Source organism: Salvelinus namaycush, chromosome 3, assembly GCF_016432855.1.
Source record: "Salvelinus namaycush isolate Seneca chromosome 3, SaNama_1.0, whole genome shotgun sequence".
In the NCBI taxonomy this organism is placed as follows: Eukaryota; Metazoa; Chordata; class Actinopteri; order Salmoniformes; family Salmonidae; genus Salvelinus; species Salvelinus namaycush.
Window position 1 is genome coordinate 57948220 of NC_052309.1, and position 19890 is coordinate 57968109.

The 19890-nt window shown below is 41.9% G+C and overlaps 1 protein-coding gene and 1 non-coding gene across 5 annotated transcripts; both read left to right on the forward strand.

The window, feature by feature from the left end:
- Positions 1-1545: 1545 nt before the first annotated feature.
- On the forward strand, positions 1546-7715 carry LOC120033404 (protein arginine N-methyltransferase 1). Of its 4 annotated transcripts, none has more exons than XM_038979754.1 (10): positions 1546-1626; positions 2734-2829; positions 3088-3243; positions 3605-3668; positions 3797-3939; positions 4504-4615; positions 5288-5403; positions 5601-5751; positions 5969-6090; positions 6365-7715. In XM_038979754.1, the coding sequence occupies exons 1-10, from the start codon at positions 1600-1602 to the stop codon at positions 6446-6448; spliced, it is 1071 nt and encodes a 356-aa protein (XP_038835682.1). In that variant the 5' UTR covers positions 1546-1599; the 3' UTR covers positions 6449-7715. The 4 variants fall into 4 exon arrangements, with proteins under 4 accessions (XP_038835682.1, XP_038835699.1, XP_038835691.1 ...); XM_038979771.1 differs by having other exon boundaries at positions 4504-4591; XM_038979763.1 differs by having other exon boundaries at positions 1560-1626; positions 2743-2829.
- LOC120045227 lies at positions 4718-4825 on the forward strand. Its single transcript, XR_005476659.1, has one exon. It is a non-coding gene; the product is annotated as a small nucleolar RNA SNORA16B/SNORA16A family (small nucleolar RNA).
- Positions 7716-19890: the final 12175 nt, after the last annotated feature.

Below are 19890 nucleotides of genomic sequence, written 5' to 3' on the forward strand. Positions count from 1 at the left end.
TGAAGATCTGTTCTGACTCTTTTAGGGCCAGTTTTCCAGAGCATTGGTGGACTTAAAATCCCTTGACACCCCTGATACCATATTTGCTTCAGTGTCCCTAGCCTGTTGGCGCCACTGCAACGCTTCCCTGTTCAAATAAAGGTGCATAAGAACATTTGCAATTGCAAGTGGGGCTCCGGAGTGGCGCAGCGGTCTAAGGTACTGCATCTCAGTGCTAGAGGTGTGCCTATAGACCCTGGTTCGATTCCAGGCTGTATCACAACCGGCCGTGATTGGGAGTCCTGTAGTGCGGTGCACAATTGGCTCAGTGTCATCTGGGTTAGGGTTTGGCTGGGGTAGGCCATCATTGTAAATGATAAATAATTTGTCCTTAATTAACTGACTTGCCAACAACTATGACATACGTGACTAACAGAAATTGAATAATGTGTCCCTGAACAGAGTACAGGCCTCGGTGTAACGCTCATTCCTTAAACGATAAACGTGAATTTGACCATCACCCCTGGTGAGACAAAACCATGACTCGTCAGTGAAGAGCACTTTTTTGCCAGTCCCGTCTGGTCCAGTTGCCGGTGATGTCTGGTGAGGACCTGCCTTACAACAGGCCTACAAGCCCTCAGTCCAGCCTCTCTCAGCCTGTTGCGGACAGTCTGAGCACTGATGGAGGGATTGTGCGTTCCTGGTGTAACTCGGGCAGTTGTTGTTGCCATCCTATACCTGTCGTGCAGGTGTGATGTTCGGATGTATCGATCCTGTGCAGGTGTTGTTACACGTGGTCTGCCACTGCGAGGACGATCAGCTGTCCGTCCTGTCTCCCTGTAGCGCTGTCTTAGGCGTCCCACAGTACGGACATTGCAATGTATTGCCCTGGCCACATCTGCAGTCCTCATGCCTCTTTGCAGCATGCCTAAGGCACGTTCACGCAGATGAGCAGGGACTCTGGGCGTCTTTATTTTGGTGTTTTTCAGAGTCAGTAGAAAGGCCTCTTTAGTGTCCTAAGTTTTCATAACTGTGACCTTAATTGCCTACTGTCTGTAAGCTGTTAGTGTCTTAATGATGTTTCACAGGTGCATGTTCATTAATTGTTTATGGTTCATTTAATAAGCATGGGAAACAGTGTTTAAACCCTTAACAATGAAGATCTGTGAAGTTATTAGGATTTTTACAAATTATCTTTGAAAGACAGAGTCCTGAAAAAGGGACGTTTCTTTTTTCTGGGTTTATTTTGCGCAAATACACTGTCGGTGTGTTCGAAGCGTACGACCGCTGCGCCACTCGGGAGCCCCTAGTGGTCATATACTTAGTTATTGACGAGCATTGCCTACATTTTGTTTGTTTGATAGATTAAGCAAAGATCTTAATCCAATAACCTTTCCTTGGATAGAATTGCAGCCGTTTTAGCCAACCACAATCATAGCTGAATTTGAGGTTAAAGTGTGAACCAATGAGAAATATTTATGCGAAACTGGGGCTGTCGTTTGGGAGGTGCCATCAACACGGATCCAATCAGGAACCGTATTTTGCGTCAAAGGGTGGGGGCTCAAAGGTGTGCGTTTTAATACCACTGTACGTCTGCGTCCATGCCCACACGGAATTGAAATGGCGGAGACTACGGACAGAATGGAGGTAAGCGCAGTGGTGTGGTCGAGTAGCGGTGTAACACATTTTAAACCACGTATAATTTGTTTCTGTAGCTTGAAATGTACGTATTTTCACTAAGCTAAAGTAACTATATTTCCAATGTCATTGTAGGCCGCGGAGCCTGTTAGTTCAGAGAACACACGCACTTCACTATCAAAGCATCCATTTTAGCCAGGCACCCTACACGGCGAGGCTCATTCATTTTGTCGTCACGTTTTTGCTAGCACAGCAAACTCTTAATGTCTATACGCGGTTGTCATATAATTCTAGTCACTGAATTATGAATACATTTGGGAAATTGATTAGTAATGACAGAAGTATATGTTGTGAGCCATCGCTAACTCGCACTTCGGGGTTAGACCGCATGGGTGCTAGGTTAGCAATGCTAACTAGCGTTTCACAAAGCAAATCTGGCTCAATTTGCCGGCATTTTATTTATGTAGCCCAAGGTCCGTTTTAATCCATCAAATGCGTTTCGATAACTACATACATTAATAATTGTTAGTCATTGGTGTTAAGTGTTAACTAGGTATTTCTAATCTGTGCTTCTAACGTTACCTAGCCGGCAGCCCAGGATGAGTTTAACTATTTTAACTAGCTTTTTTTATAGCTAGTTTATGTCCTGCCATTACTTGAATAAAGCATAGCTAATTTAATTAATTAGTGGAGCTCGCTAGTAACGTTATGTTCAGTGCGCGCCATTCGATTACCTGTTTCTACCTTTTTAGTTGCTGTCCCAACGTTACATGTAAGTAAGTGAAGGCCTAAATCACCATGTGCTTTCTCTCCCCCTTTGTGCTCGGGGAATATAATACTTCATGCACTGCACTGAACTTGGGTTTAGCTACAACTACGTGAATTGAACACCACACACCCGTACTCGCAAATCTAACTAAATCGTTTGAAGTATTGTCCCATGAACATTTATTTTTTGAGGAACTTAAAGTCATTACTGAACACCATCTATTCAATGGTCATTTTATATCGGCATGTTCTACCTGGCTGTAACTGGTTTGGCTGGACAACCTTCATACATGTCAAATAGTCATTGCCAGTCTGGGGTTGGTTGTGACTGGTATCTCTTTTGGTGAGATTTCTCAGGGGGAGAGCTCGGCCAAGCCTGCAGCAGAAGACATGACTTCTAAGGACTACTACTTTGACTCATATGCCCACTTCGGTATCCATGAGGTAGGTATTTTCGGAAAAAGGAGAATTGTCATTTAAATGTTTGTTTGGTGAGGAAATTGGTACCACAAGATGGTTGAAATGTAAAGACCCATGCCACACTGCTATAAACTGAATTGTGGTCATCACATCTGAAAAATACAATGAGGCTAATGAGATGGGTGGTACATTGTCAAATGTTCAAGCATGTGTATATATCCCAGTTGGAGTGACTCACCTCGGTAAGCGTTGCCTTAACTAATCTCATGTCCTGCTCTGTAGGAGATGCTGAAAGATGAAGTGCGCACCCTGACCTACAGGAACTCAATGTTCCACAACAAGCACCTGTTCAAGGATAAGGTGGTGTTGGATGTGGGCAGTGGGACTGGCATCCTCTGCATGTTTGCAGCCAAAGCTGGTGCTAAGAAAGTCATAGGCGTAAGTAACCCTACCTTGTTTGTGAACGGGGAGGAGACTCATACCTCATTTACTGCCATGCACTGTCAAGTCTTTAGTACTTTCAGAACTTGTGATGCAGCTTCACCATTCTTTGTGTGATATGTCCCCATTGTCATACCATATTGTGTAAGGCATACCTGTTTTTATCTCACAGATGTGAATGCTTTGCATCAAGACCTGTCTTATTTGCTTTGAAATGAACACATAGAAAAGCTCATGAATTCCCAGTAGGCTACAGTTGCTTTGATGGGTTCACAAAAGGACACCATGGTTCTGGTTAGTTGTCATTACTTGATACACTCAAAGGCCTGCTCTCTAATCTCTGCTTTTGTGTTTTCAGATTGAGTGCAGCAGTATTTCTGACTATGCTGTGAAGATCGTCAAGGCCAACAAAATGGACCACAGTAAGTCAATACTTTCCCCCTGCCACTTCAGATTTCAGTCACCCTTGTCCTTTACAATGGTTCAACCTGGCTTGAGGTAATGTTATGGCTATTTAGTTGTAACTCATCCCTATTTTCTCCCCATTCAGTTGTGACTATCATCAAGGGGAAGGTGGAGGAGGTGGACCTACCTGTAGAGGGAGTTGACATTATCATCTCAGAGTGGATGGGCTACTGCCTCTTCTATGAGTCAATGCTCAACACTGTCATCTACGCCAGGGACAAGTGGCTGGTATGTTCCTGTCAGTATATTTAATTAGTACATTATGGAATGGACTTAAATGCTTGTTTGAATGTCTTAATTGCTCTCTATATATTGAAATCTTCAGGTACAAGTGGCATGTGTTAAACTGTTTGGTCATATACCAAGGCTTTTAGGAGATCAAGTTCCTGACTTGCTGTGGAATTGACCATAAAGTAAACCTCATTCCAGTGGGTCTCGTCAGCACCATGCTGGGTTGACCTATTGGGAACATTTCAGATATTATAGCACTGGTGTGAACTCAACTCAACTGTTTTCCTTACCATGGATAAATGTGTGCTGTATCAATATTCAGTCAGATCAAATTATGCAATTTTGAAGTGTATTGGATTAGTTACTTTCTGTCTGGAGTTGGCTTCCCTCTTTGGAGGCTCAACACCCCACGCAGACTGACGTGCACACACCACAAGCAGTCATTGTGCCATGATTCCACAGAGCCACTAAATGTCAGGCCTCTGAATAGCCTGCTAAGCTGTCATTCCTAAGTGTATTAACATGCCATGCTCTTTTCCCCTCTCCCTTTCTGTCTCCCAGAAACCAGAGGGCCTGATTTTCCCAGACAGGGCTACCCTGTATGTCACAGCCATTGAGGACAGACAGTACAAGGACTATAAAATCCACTGTGAGAATTCCTCTAAATTTTGGGGTAATGTAGTTGGTGCGAATTGGCCAGCGTTGTACCCATGTTTTTGGTTCAAGAGGAGATAGTAAAGGGACTTTGTCATTCGTTTCTGTGGTGAAGGACTGTCGCGGCCCTTATCAAAGCAGATTCAGATAACGCTCACGGTTGAGTGAGTCAAAGGAGCCAAAAGCATATTTTACAGACTCATCAGCAACAATTCGGGAAATAACATTTACTTGTACTGTGCTTTTATTAAGATCACTGTATTGGTCGATTGCACAAGGTCCAACCCAAATTTCACTATTGCTTTTAATCCAATTGCTCCAAAAGATGCATAGGTTTTGGATAGGTGCGGGAGATGCCACACTGGGTCCCTGGGGAGTTAAGTGCCTTGTGCAATGACATCTAGGATTTGATACCAGCAACCCTCCAGGAATTGAACTGTCAACCCTCCAGTTGCTGGTTTGCCTCTAATCGCTAGGCTACCTGCCACCCTTGTTATAGTTATCCATATCAGCTCTGCTCTAGCTAGCTAAGAAGTCTGGACTTTGAAGTGTGCACTTCTAGACCTAGCAAAGCCAACCATGTTTTTTGTAAGGAAAGACTAATGCCCAGACAATAATTTACTATCAAGTACATTTTTAAACTTTTCATCTGCCCAGGTGTGGTGGTAACCCCATATCTTCTCTGTAACAGGGTGGGAGAATGTGTACGGTTTTGATATGTCCTGCATCAAGGAGGTGGCCATCAAGGAGCCCCTGGTGGATGTGGTGGACCCCAAACAGCTGGTCAGCAGCGCCTGCCTCATCAAGGTGATTCAATCACACTCAGCAGCCTCCCCCAATACACACAGTTCTGTGACCCCACTTGGAATCTGATTACTTGACTGAACCTATTGTGACTTTTCGTGTCGGCACCACATCTCCACTTAATCCCACCAGTTCAAACAGGATTTTGCATTTCTTGTCATCGTAGTCTCACGTTGTCCCCCCCTCTACATTGTCCCCAGGAGGTGGACATCTACACAGTGAAGATCGACGACCTGTCCTTCACCTCGCCCTTCTGCCTGCAGGTGAAGAGGAATGATTACATCCACGCTCTTGTCACCTACTTCAACATCGAGTTCACGCGCTGTCACAAGAGGACGGGCTTCTCCACCAGTGAGTCTAGGCTCAGTCCCCCCCCCCCCCAGTAAACCGTCTGCACCACAGTAATAGATTTGTTCACTGAATCCTCATAAATGAAGTCTATGGTAAATGACAGCGCAAGTCATCAATAATTGAGAATAAATGTACGACCGTTTCTGCACTGTAGTTTCTATCTGATATTTTTTGTTACCTGAAGTCATATTAAACCTGTCCTGTTTCTCCTCCCCAGGTCCAGAGTCCCCCTATACCCACTGGAAGCAGACTGTATTCTACCTGGATGACTATCTGACTGTGAAGACTGGAGAGGAGATTTTCGGAAACATCAACATGAAGCCCAATGTCAAAAACAACGTAAGAGGAAAAACCTCCCTGTCTGAGTTTGTTAGGACACCTTTTTAGTCTCCAAGCTCACCCTTTTTTTTTTATATATACCATCTGTTGGTTTGAGTGTCTTGTAAGTCTCTGTACCCCTCCTATTTTTCCTGGGTATAATTTTCCCAAACTAGAAATGATTACTTTTCTCTGTTCTGTCTCATGGTGTTCCGTACTGTTCTTTGGTTTAAAGCTGGGTGTTAATCCAGTGTCCTGTTTTTAACCTGTTTCTGTATGTATTTTTTGTTTGCAGAGAGACCTGGACTTCACCGTTGACATAGACTTCAAGGGTCAGCTCTGTGAGGTGTCCAAGACCTCAGAGTACAGAATGCGTTAGGTGCCCTCTTCTCCCACACCCCATTGTGTGTTTGTGAACGGGGGAGTGCTAAAGGAAGATCAGGGGTCAGTGTGTGTCTGTATGATCACTTAATTCTCATCCTCCAGAACTTGACTAGTACTCCTAAGCAATGTTTGAAATATTCTGTCTTGCTTTCTTGTAATGTTTGATCAGTTCTGAGGTTTAAAACGACTAAAAGACCAGTGGAAAGACATGATGACTTATTGTGCAATAGTCACTGAAATCATGTTTTTACATGTGCTTATGTCTGTTCAGCTCGTGATCTTAGCATGTGCTTAAACTCAACGCACACACACTGACCCCCTCACCTGCCTGTACATAGTGTTATTGTTCAGTCACATTGGCCTCTGTTGTACAGTCACGGATCTTGTTGACATGGCAGACCCCCCCCCCCCCCCCCTGTTTTCATAAGAAGCGCCTCCTGTGACAGGTTTGTCCCCCCCGCCAGCCAATTATATTGTCTGTTGGGGGGGGGTGCAAGTCAGCCATTGGTGTATTTTAAATTCCAAATGAGCGTAATTGGAGGAAATCCTCTCCAGGCTGTAAAAAGCAGTTGTAGCTGTGATATCTGACTACCATTCAGCTTATCTTGAATCATGTCTGATTGGATAGCTCTGTGCCGATGACCCCCCCCCTTTCACTAGACTGACCGTAAGCCGTTTTCTCATCCAGCAGGTGTGGGTGATGTAGTCTAACCATGGAGCAGTTATAATTTCCCCAATTCAGATCGGTCTTTGCTCAAGCTGTTCCCTGTTCTAGCAATCAGACTTCATTAGAGCCCCCTACTAAGAAAAGCAAACATGTTTTAATTAGAGGGGAGTTAAGCCCAGTGTACCTTAGTGATAGACCTGAAGATGTATGGTTTATTGGGACCACAAAGCATCCACTCTTGCCAGTGTTGGAATAAACGAGATCCCTCTAACCTGTTGTCGTCCCTGCCTGCATTCAGTAGCATTGGTTTAGCCAATCCCAGGGGCCCTTTGCTGGATTATCTGCCTGGTTTGCCCTCTAGCGCAAAGTGCAGCACATCTGAAACAAATGTATGGCCAGGCCGCCAGCCAGAAGGGGCCGATGTCAACCTCAGATTGGTTATTTCCAGTGTGGGCTATGCAGGGTGGAGATGAGTTAGACCGGACTGTTTCATGTTATGTTTTTTGTCCTTGCTGCTTTATGTGACGTTTTGAGTGTGGACCATCACTTTTTTTTTTTTTCATCTTTTTAAAAAATAAAATAAAACTGGAAAATATTATTTGTCTTGTCCTCTATTTTTGCACTTATGTTCAGGTAAAATTGACATGGTCTTTTTGGCAATTGGAATACAGTTGGCTCTGAAGAAACATTTTCATAAATAGTCTTGCTTAAACCTTTTAGGCTTTGTATAGTCACTGATTTAAACTACTTGGCTTATCTGAGTCCATTTGTCATCAAAACAGTGTTGATTTGTATGAGAATAAGTTTGTTATTGAGTCTTTAGGCAGTGGATGTCTAAACCTGCTCTTGTAAGCAAATAAATGCAATAACTTACAAAAATTCTCTGGGTTATAGTTCATTGAAGGAAATCAGCCAATTGACAAATTGTTTAGGCCCTAATCTGGATTTCACATGGGTGTGCCTGGGAGTGCACAGGCCTACCCACTGGGGAATTAGATCCAGCCATCAGGAAGGGTCTACCCCCACAAGGGCTTTATTACAGACAAATACTCAGCACCGATGATCCAGCAGGTGAAGAAGCCAGATGTGGAGGTCCTGGGTTGACTACCTGCCAAATTCTTTAAAACGTTGTTGGCGGTTTATGGTAGGGTAATGAACATTCAATTCTCTGGCAACAGCTCTGGTGGACATTTCTGCATGCAAATTGCACACCAACTTGATCTGTCACTGTATTGTGACAACTGCACATTTTAGTGGCCTTTCATTGTCCACAGCGTAAGGTGCACAGGTGATTTTAGCATGTGAATCTGGGTGGGGCAAATGTTTTTTATTGCATGCCAGCAAAGCCACTAAATACATTAATTGCACTGTAATGATGATAAACGGTGCACACACATTGTTAGGGCCTACATAAAGCTGTCCCAACAGCAGAGCTTTCTTTTCAGCACCGTGGAGTGAATCCTTCCCACCGCTTCACCTGGCTATTAGCGGAGCCTTGTCTGGCAGCGAAACAGTTCATTCACCCTCATCTACTGCCTTTAGAAAAAAAAACTGCTGACAAATGTGGTTTCTTCTGACTCCTTGTGGATTTGTGTAAGTCAATAAGAACCGCATTCTCGTTCAATAATAAATGCCAAAATGAGTGAGTTTTGAACCATACACAAACATGTTCAGTAAATTCATGTTTATTCTTATTAACAATTAGCTCAAAGTATAACCAAGAGAACGAGCTGCGACAAAGTAGGCCTATTAATTCAGCACTTTCAAAATGAAGACTGACAGAAATTCAGATGTTAGTTCAGATAAATTCAGCTTTACTCTTAAGTTACCACAGAGAGACTCAGCTTACCATTTGAAGTATTTTATTAGGCCTATGTGGTCTTAAAAGGAAGGAAAATACAAATCATGAGGATACACTTTTATATAAAATATACCAACCAACAGCGCATTGCGCAAACTCAACAACCCTTGCAATACAGTATTAATAAAGGGGGCATATAAGCAGACAATGAAAGCTCTTACAATATTAGATGATGACATTTCTCAGGCTCTGGGCTACATCTGCACCACCAGGTATGCTAAGTTATAAGGGGGAAAGTGACCAAATTATTAGGGTGAGAGACATGGGCTAATAACAGCTTACTACACAACATACATTTAGTATTACTTTCTTAGCTACAGTATACATATCTCCCTGGCATATTACATAATTTACTTAATCATCAAAGTCTGACATTCTCTGGATTTATGGTGCTTTCAAGACAATGGGGAACTCAGAAATAAGATCGAATCATGAAGTCAGTGATCTTCAGGTCGGAGCTCTAGAAAGAGGCCAGAGTTCCCAACTTGGAATTCTGAGTTGGATGACCGTTCAAAACCTATTTTCCTAGTCGGTGCTCATTTTTTCCGAGTTCCCAGTTGTCTTGAACTCACTGAAGTCTGAGATTTCCCAATTCTGAGTTTCCAGTTGTTTTGAACGTGGCAAAAGTCATGCTGGATTGATAGCATGGCCAATGTATTCAACATTTTCTGGCCCATGGTGTTGCATGTGAATGTTTATTCTTTTAAGCTTGGAAAAGAAACCCAGACTTCAACCACACACCCTCTCCACTGAATAGCAGGTAGGGGAAGCAAAATAGTGATTGCTTTGCATCACTTGCAGTTAGACACTGATTCCTTCCAAACCACTCATTGTTGAATTTGTGATTTCCAACTTGTGTGATGTTTAATGCAAGAGGACCGATAAGTTTTATCTATAATTTCTCTTCATATGACAAGGATTGAAAAGGATTTGCAGGTAGATTGTCGATGTGATTCATGATGATAACTACTTGTCTAGCTTGCTAGCTAATGTTGACATGATCAGCCAAAGCCCGGACCTGAACCCGATCGAACATCTCTGGAGAGACCTGAAAATAGCTGTGCAGTGACGCTCCCCATCAAACCTGACAGAGTTTGAGAGGATCTGCAGAGAAGAATGTGAGAAACTCCCCAAAATACAGGTGTGCCAAGCTTGTAGCGTCATACCCAAGAAGACTCAAGGCTGTAATCGCTGCCAAAGGTGCTTCAACAAAGTACTGAGTAAAGGGTCTGAATATTTATGTAAATGTGATATTTCAGGAATTGTATTTTTAAGAAATTTGCTAAAATTTCTAAAAACCTGTTTATGCTTTGTCATTATGGACTATTGTGTGTAGATTTGGGCTCCCGAGTGGCGCAGCAGTCTAAGGGACTGCATCTCAGTGCTAGAGGCGTCACTACAGACCCTGGTTCGATTCTAGGCTGTATCGCTGTGATTGGCAGTCCCATAGGGCGGCGCATAATTGGCCCAGCGTCGTCAGGGTTAGGGTTTGGACGGGGTAGGCCGTCATTGTAAATAAGAAATTGTTCTTAACTGGCTTGCCTAGTTAAATAAAGGTTAAATACATTTATTAAATAAAAGATTGATGAGGGGGAAAAAATGATTTAATCCATTTTAGAATAACGCTGTAACGTAACAAAATGTAGAAAAACTCAAGGGGTCTGAATACTTTCCGAATGCACTGCATATATACAGTTCCAGTTAAAAGTTTGGACACTGTGGTGGCTAATTTCTGTTTTATCAAATGAGGAGAGACAAACTTATCACACAAGTCAGTTATACTTAAACTGAATCTTTATTAGTGAGAGCTTTGCAATAGCGATGGCTGGTCGACCAATCACCCTCTCTGATGATTCGTTGAGAGCCCCGAGACAAAAGTACAAAGGTCTTTTATAGCCAAGATACACCCCTTTCAATCTACATGACGAACAACAGATATACAGTTGAAGTCGGAAGTTTACATACACTTAGGTTGGAGTCCTTAAAACTCGTTTTTCAACCACTCCACAAATTTCTTGTTAACAAACTATAGTTTTGGCAAGTCGGTTAGGACATCTACTTTGTGCATGACAAGTAATTTTTTCAACAATTGTTTACAGACAGATTATTTCACTTATAATTCACTATCACAATTCCAGTGGGTCAGAAGTTTACATACACTAAGTTAACTGTGCCTTTAAACAGCTTGGAAAATTCCAGAAAATTATGTCATGGCTTTAGAAGCTTCTGATAGGCTAATTGAGATAATTTGAGTCAATTGGAGGTGTACCTATGGATGTATTTCAAGGCCTACCTTCAAACTCACTGCCTCTTTGCTTGACATCATGGGAAAATCAAAAGAAATCAGCCAAGACCTCAAAACAAATATTGTAGACCTCCACAAGTCTGGTTCATTCTTGGGAGCAATTTCCAAACGCCTGAACGTACCACATTCATCTGTACAAACAATAGTACGCAAGTATAAACACCATGGGACCACGCATCCGTCACACCTCTCAGGAAGGAGACGTGCTCTGTCTCCTAGAGATGAATATACTTTGGTGCGAAAAGTGCAAATCAATCCCAGAACAACAGCAAAGGACCTTGTGAAGATGCTGGAGGAAACAGGTACAAAAGTATCTATATCCACAGTAAAACAAGTTCTATATCGACATAACCTGAAAGGCTGCTCAGCAAGGACGAAGCCACTGCTCCAAAACCGCCATAAAAAAGCCAGACTACGGTTTTCAACTGCACATGGGAACAAAGATCGTACTTTTTGGAGAAATATCCTCTGGTCTGATGAAACAAAAATAGATCTGTTTGACTATAATGAGCATCGTTATGTTTGGAGGAAAAAGGGGGAGGCTAGCAAGCCGAAGAACACCATCCCAACCGTGAAGCACACCATCCCAACCGTGGGGAACGGGGGTGGCAGCATCATGTTGTGGGGATGCTTTGCTGCAGGATGGACTGGTGCACTTCACAAAATAGATGGCATCACGAAGATGGAAAATTATGTGGATATCTTGAAGCAACATCTCAAGACATCAGTCAGGAAGTTAAAGCTTGGTTGCAAATGGGTCTTCCAAATGGACAATGCCCCCAAGCATACTTCCAAAGTTGTGGCAAAATGGCTTAAGGACAACAAAGTCAAGGTATTGGAGTGGCCATCACAAAGCCCTGACCTCAATTCTATAGAAAATGTGTGGGCAGAACTGAAAAAGTGTGTGCGAGCAAGGAGGCCAACAAACCTGATTCAGTTACACCAGCCCTGTCAGGCGGAATGGGCCAAAATTCACCCAACTTATTGTGGAAAGCTTGTGGAAGGCTACCCGAAACGTTTGACCCAAGTGGCTGCTTTTCCCTCACTCTGCGGTCCAACTCATCCCAAATCATCTCAATTGGTTTGAGGTTGGGTAATTGTGGAGGCCAGGTCATCTGATGCAGCACTCCATCACTCTCCTTCTTGGTCAAATAGCCCTTACACAGCCTGGAGGTGTGTTTTGGGTCATTGTCCTGCTGAAAAACAAATGATAGTCCCACTAAGCACAAACCAGCTGGTTAAGTGTGCCTTGAATTCTAAATATATCACTGACTGTGTCACGGTGGGAACCACACATGCAGAGATCATCCGTTCACCTACTCTGCGTCTCACAAAGACCCTGGCGGTTGGAACCAAAAATGTCAAATTTGGACTCATCAGACCAAAGGAGAGATTTCCACCGGTCTAACGTCCATTGCTCGTGTTTCTTGGCCCAAGCAAGTCTCTTCTTATTTTTTTGTGCCCTTTAGTAGTGGTTTCTTTGCAGAAATTCGACCATGAAGGCCTGATTCACGCAGTCTCCTCTGAACAGTTCATGTTGAGATGTTTCTGTTACTTGAACTCTGTAAAGCATTTATTTGGGCTGCAATTTCTGAGGCTGGTAACTCTAATGAACTTATCCTCTGCAGCAGAGGTAACTCTGGGTCTTTCTTTCCAGTGGTGGTCCTCATGAGAGCCAGTTTCATCATACCGTTTGATGGTTTTTGCGACTGCACTTGAAGAAACTTTCAAAGTTATTGAAATGTTCCGTATTGACTGACCTTGATGTCTTAAAGTAATGATGGACTGTTGTTTCTCTTTGCTTATTTGAGCTGTACTTGCCATAATATGGACTTTGTCTTTTACCAAATAGGGCTATATTCTGTATACCCTCCCTACCATGTCACAACACAACTGATTTGCTCAAACGCATTAAGAAGGAAAGAAATTCCTCAAATTAACTTTTTACAAGGTACACCTATTAATTGAAATGCATTCCAGGTGACTACCTCATTAAGCTGGTTGAGAGAATGCCAAGAGTGTGCAAAGCTGTCATCAAGGCAAAGTGTAGCTACTTTGAAGAATCTCAAATCTCAAATATATTTTGATTTGTTCAACACCTTTTTGCTTACTACATGATTCCATATGTGTTATTTCATAGTTTTGATGTCTTCACTATTATTCTGCAATGTAGATAATAGTGAAAATAAAGAAAAACCCTGAAATGAGTAGGTGTGTCCAAACCTTTGACTGGTGCTGTATATATATATATATATATATATATATATATATATATATATATATATATATATATATATATATATATATATATGCAGTGCATTCGGTAATGATCATGCTGTTTAAATCAGCTTCTTGATATGCCACACCTGTCACGTGTATGGATTATCTTGGCAAAGGAAAAATGCTCACTAACAGGGATGTAAACAAATTTGTGCACAAAATTTTGTAGAAATAACCGTTTTCTTGCATATGGAACATTTCTGGGATCTTTTATTTCAGCTCATAAAGCATGGGACCAACACTTTACATGTTGTGTTTATATTTTTGTTCAGTATACATCTTCTGGGCGAATAAAATACACTACAGCAAACTATACAGGACCGGTTGCCAAAATGTAGTGAAGGGGATACACATTTATTTTTTGGTGGGCATTGCATACACTCCCTTAATCCCCAGGATGAATTATCAAAGTAGTGTAGTGGAGGTATCAGTAAGGCTGGCTGATAGAACAGATTAGAATGTTTAGTGTTTCAGTGCAGTGCAGCAATGTGCACACAGCAGAAGGCCTATAACTGTGCGTGTAAATTCACATGTATTTATAAAGCCCTATTTACATCAGCAAATGTCACAAAGTGCTATACAGGAACCCAGCCTAAAACAACCAAAAACCTGTCTAAAATGTGAACCTCACATGTGAGTGGTTTCATGGACAGATGGAAATACCTGTCCGAAATTTAGAGAGGGGAGGGAGATCTAAAGATGCAACAACTCTCACAGGTTGCTAATATGACTAGGATAATGCCTTTGCCTGCTAGATAATGAAAGAAAGCTGAAAGAAAACCAATAGGAAGTATTTACAAAATAATTGCCTCCATTGTTTGAAATGTTCAGGTTTCAAACAATTACGGAACAGGAAAAATATATAGCGATGCTAATGAAAGGCCTAACCATCTTCTGGTTGATAGAAAGGCTTTCCCAAACAACTTCTCAATTAAATGTTAACTAGCTACAAAGTAGCCTATGCCTACCTGGCTAAATTACATGATTATTTGCATCAATTCAGTGGCCATTTATTTTGCAAAAGCCATCTCATGCTACACAAACACCACTAACCAAAAAAAAGTGCTAGGTTCCTGCAGACTTGATGGGTAACTCCACAATTTAAAAAAATAAATTCTTAGATTTTTCCCAGACCCCAAAGGTGATCGATCTCCTGATGTGAACAATTTTGTTGTTTTTCTATTAAAATGGTGTGACTTTGAAAGCGAAAAGCTGAAATGAATTGGGCAATTCAGAAACCTGTGAAAATCTTACTCAGTTGACATCCTCATTGATCTCTTTCAATAGTAGGCCCTACCAAATAGTAGGCCTATCAAATTTTATTTGTCACATGCGCCGAATACAACAGCATTTCACCTTACAGTGAAATGCTTACTTTCAAGCCCTTAACCAACAATGCAGTTTTAAGAAAAACTAAGTGTTAAGTAAAAAATTAAAAATTAAAGTAACAAATAATTAAAGAGCAACGTTAAAATAACAATAGCGAGGCTATATACAGGGGGTACCAGCACAGAGTCAATGTTTGGGGGCACCGGTTAGTCGAGGTAATTGAGGTAATATGTACATGTAGGTAGAGTTAAAGTGACTATGCATAGACTGCATTGAAATGCTTACTTAACTAACAACGCAGTTAAAAAAAGTGTTAAATAAAAGATAGATAAGTAAAAAATAAAAGTGCGGGGGCACAGGTTAGTCGAGGTAATTGAGGTAATATGTATAATATGTATTATTTTGGGCCTTCCTCTGACACCACCTGGTATCGAGGTCCTGGATGGCTGGAAGCTTGGCCCCAGTGATGTACTGGGCCGTACGCACAACCTTCTGTAGTGCCTTGCGGTCGGAGGCTGAGCAGTTGCCATACCAGGCAGTAAAGTACCAGTCAGGATGCTCTCGACGGTGCAGCTGTAGAACCTTTTGAGGATCTGAGGACCCATGCCAAATATTTTCAGTCTTCTGAGGGGGAATAGGCTTTGTCATGCCCTCTTCACAACTGTCTTGGTGTGTTTGGACCATGATCGTTTGTTGGTGATGTGGACACCAAGGAACTTGAAGCTCTCAACCTGCTCCACTACAGCCCCGTCAATGAGAATGGGGGCGTGCTTGGTCCTCCTTTTCCTGTTGTCCACAATCATCTCCTTTGTCTTGATCACGTTGAGGGAGAGGTTGTTATCCTGGCACCACACGACCAGGTTTCTGACCTCCTCTCTATAGGCTGTCTCATCGTTGTCGGTGATCAGGCCTACACTGTTGTGTCATCGGCAAACTTAATGATGGTGTTGGAGTCGTGCCTGGCCATGCAGTCATGAATGAACAGGGATTACAGGAGGGGACTGAGCAGGCACCCCTGATGAGCCCCCATGTTGAGGATCAGCGTGGCGGATGTGTTGTTACCTACCCTTACCACCTGGGGGCGGCCCGTCAGGAAGCCCAGGATCCAGTTGCAGAGGGAGGTGTTTAGTCCCAGGGTCCTTAGCTTAGTGATGAGCTTTGAGGGCACTATGGTGTTGAACACTGAGCTGTAGTCAATGAATAGCATTCTCACATGCTTTTTTTTGTTGTTGTCCAGGTGGGAAAGGGCAGTGTGGAATGCAATAGAGATTGCATCATCTGTGGATCTGTTGGGGCGGTATGCAAATTGGAGTGGGTCTAGGGTTTCTGGGATAATGGTGTTGATGTGAGCCATGACCAGCCTTTCAAAGCACTTCATGGCTACAGACGTGAGTGCTAAGGGTTGGTAGTCATTTAGGCAGGTTACCTATGACGGGTAGGCCATCATTGTAAATAAGAGTTTTTCTTTTTAACTGACTTGCCTAGTTAAATAAAGGTTACATTTAAAATAATAAAAAAATATTAGTGTTCTTGGGCACAGGGACTATGGTGGTCTGCTTGAAACATGTTGGTGTTACAGACTCAGGCAGGGACAGGTTGAAAATGTCAGTGAAGACACTTGCCAGTTGGTATTTTGGTATTTTATTAGGATCCTCATTAGCTGTTGCAAAAGCAGCAGCTTCCCTTAGTGGGGTCCACACAAAACATGAAACATAATACAGAAATACATAATACAGAACATCAATAGACAAGAACAGCTCAAAGACAGAACTACATAAACAATGCTAAAGGCACACGTAGTCTACATATCAATGCATACACACAAACTATCTAGGTCAAATAGGGGAGAGGCGTTGTGCCGTGAGGTGTTGCTTTATCTGTTTTTTGAAACCAGGTTTGCTGTTTATTTGTGCAATATGAGATAGAAGGAAGTTCCATGCAATTATGGCTGTGTATAATACTGTACACTTTCTTGAATTTGTTCTGGATTTGGGGACAATGAAAAGACCCCTGGTGGCATGTCTGGTGAGATAAGTGCGTGTATCAGAGCTGTGTGTAAGTTGACTATGCAAACAATTTGGTATTTTCAACACATTAATGTTTCTTATAAAAAGAAGAAGTGATGCAGTCAGTCTCTCCTCAACTCTTAGCCAAGAGAGACTGGCATGCATAGTATTTATATCAGCCCTCTGATTACAATTAAGAGCAAACGTGTCGCTCTGTTCTGGGCCAGCTGCAGCTTAACTAGGTCTGTCCTTGCAGCACTGGACCACTGGACAATAATCAAGATTAGACAAAACTAGAGCCTGCAGAACTTGCTTTTTGGAGTGTGGTGTCAAAAAAGCAGAGCATATCTTTATTATGGCCAGACCTCTCCCCATCTTTACAACCATTGAATCTATATATTTTGACCATGACAGTTTACAGTCTAAAGTAACGCCAAGTAATTGAGTCTCCTCAACTTGTTCAACAGCCACACCATTCATTACCAGATTCAGCTGAGGTCTAGAACTTAAGGAATGATTTGTTCCAAATACAATGCTCTTAGTTTTAGAGATGTTCAGGACCAGTTTATTAGTGGCCACCCATTCCAAAACAGACTGCAACTCTTTGTTAAGGGTTTCAGTGACTTCAGTAGCTATGGTTGCTGATGCATATATGGTTGAATCATAAATATACATGGACACACATGCTTTGTTTAATGCCAGTGGCAGGTCATTGGTAAAAATAGAAAAGAGTAAAGGGCTTAGAGAGCTGAAATCTAACAGTACAGCTCCCACAATCTTATTATTATCAATTTCTTTCAACCAATCATCAGTCATTTGTCAGTGCAGTACATGTTGAGTGCCCTTCTCTATAAGCATGCTGAAAGTCTGTTGTTAATTTATTTACAGAGAAATAGCACTGTATTTGGTCAACACAATTTTTTCCAACAGTTTGCTAAGAGCTGGCAGCAAGCTTATAGGTCTGCTGTTAGAACCAGTAAAGGCCACTTTACCACTCTTGGGTAGCGGAATTACTTTGGCTTCCCTCCAGGCCTGAGGACAGACTTTCTTCTATATGACAGATAGGAGTGGCTATAGAGTCAGCTACCATCCTCAGTAGCTTTCCATCTAAGTTGTCAATGCCAGGAGGTTTGTCATTATTGATTGATAACAATAATTTTTCCACCTCTCACACACTAACTTTACAAAATTCAAACTTGTAATGCTTTTCTTTCATTATTTGTTTTTTTATGCATGAATACAATTGCTCACTGTTCGTTGTTGGCATTTTCTGCCTAAGTCTGCCCACTTTGCCAATGAAATAATCATTAAAATAATTGACAATATCAAATGGTTTCGTGATGAATAAGCCATCTGATTCGATGAAAGATGGAGTTGAATTTGTCTTTCTGCCCATAATTTAATTTAAGTACTCCAAAGTTTTTTCACTCTTTATATTATTGATTTTAGCTTCATAATACAGTTTCTTCTTTTTGTTGAGTTTAGTCACCTAATTTCTCAATTTGCAGTAAGTAAGCCAGTCAGATGTGCAGCCAGACTTATTAGCCACTCCTTTTGCCCCATCTCTTTCAACCATACAGTTTTTCAATTCCTCATCGATCCATGGAGCCTTAACAGTTCTAACAGTCAGTTTCTTAACAGGTGCATGTTTATCAATATTTGGAAGAAGCAATTTCATAAATTCATCAAGTGCAGCATCTGGATGCTCCTCATTAATCACATCAGACCAACAAATATCCACATAAGAGTCACAGCAAAATCTTTTGTATGATCTCTTACACACTATTTTAGGCCCAGCTGTTGGAACTTTGCCTTTCCTGGATATAGCTACTATATTGTGATCACTACATCCAATGGGTATGGATAAAGCTTTAGAACAAAGTTCTACAGTATTAGTAAAAATGTGATCGATACATGTGGATGATTTTGGTTATGTAGTGTTTTTAAACACCCTGGTAGGTTGATTAATAACCTGAACCAGACTACAGGCAATGGTTACAGTAAGGAGCTTCCTCTTGAGTGGACAGCTTGGTGAAAACCAGTCAATATTCAGGTCCCCAAGAAAGTAGACCTCTCTGTTTACATCACATACACTATCAAGCATTTCACACATATTATTTAGATACTGACTGTTAGCACTTGGTGGCCTATAGCAACAACCCAAAATATAAGGCTATAGATCTACCAAGTGAACCTGCAACCACAACACTTCAATAAAACTTGACATAAGATCTTCTCTAAGCATTACAGGGATATGGCTCTGAATGTATAAGAGCAAGACCTCCCCCATAAGCATTTCTGTCTCTTCTATATATGTTATATCCTTGTATTGCTACTGCTGTATCATAAAATTAATTATCTAAGTGAGTCTCAGAAATGGCTAATATAGGAATGTTATCTGATGTTAGCAAGTTATTGATTTCATAAACCTATTTCTAAGGCTACATATATTAATATGGGCTACTTTCAGCCCTTTCCTGGGTAGCTTATCATAGATAGACATAATACTGAAAATAGCAAACAAAGCAAGAGAAACAAATATACTGTACATTCAGCAGTCCATTAATCAATTGGTGTGTGTGTGTGTGTGCTGCGGGGTTGAAGCTACGAACCCATAGGCTTGGCTCCCTCATCCCTTCCAGGCTTCTGGGAGGGAGGGTGGACAATGAGCCTATCATAGCGGATGTAAGCAATGTCCCCACACGCTCAGGCAGCTTTCATGGCTGGGATCAGTTCTTTCCTCTTCTGGCACACAGCTTCAGGATAGTCCTCGTTGAGGAAGATATAAGTTCCTCTCAAGTTCTTGGCTCTTTCCAGAATAGCTACCTTGTCCTTGAACCTCAGGAACTTGACCACTATTGGCCTGGGCCTATCACCTGGGCCGGTGCTGGGTTTTCCAGTCATGTGGGCACGCTCTACCTCAATCTTCCTGTGGTCCATCTTCTATTCCTCAGAGATAATTTCCCTCAATTTGTCCTCAGACTCCATC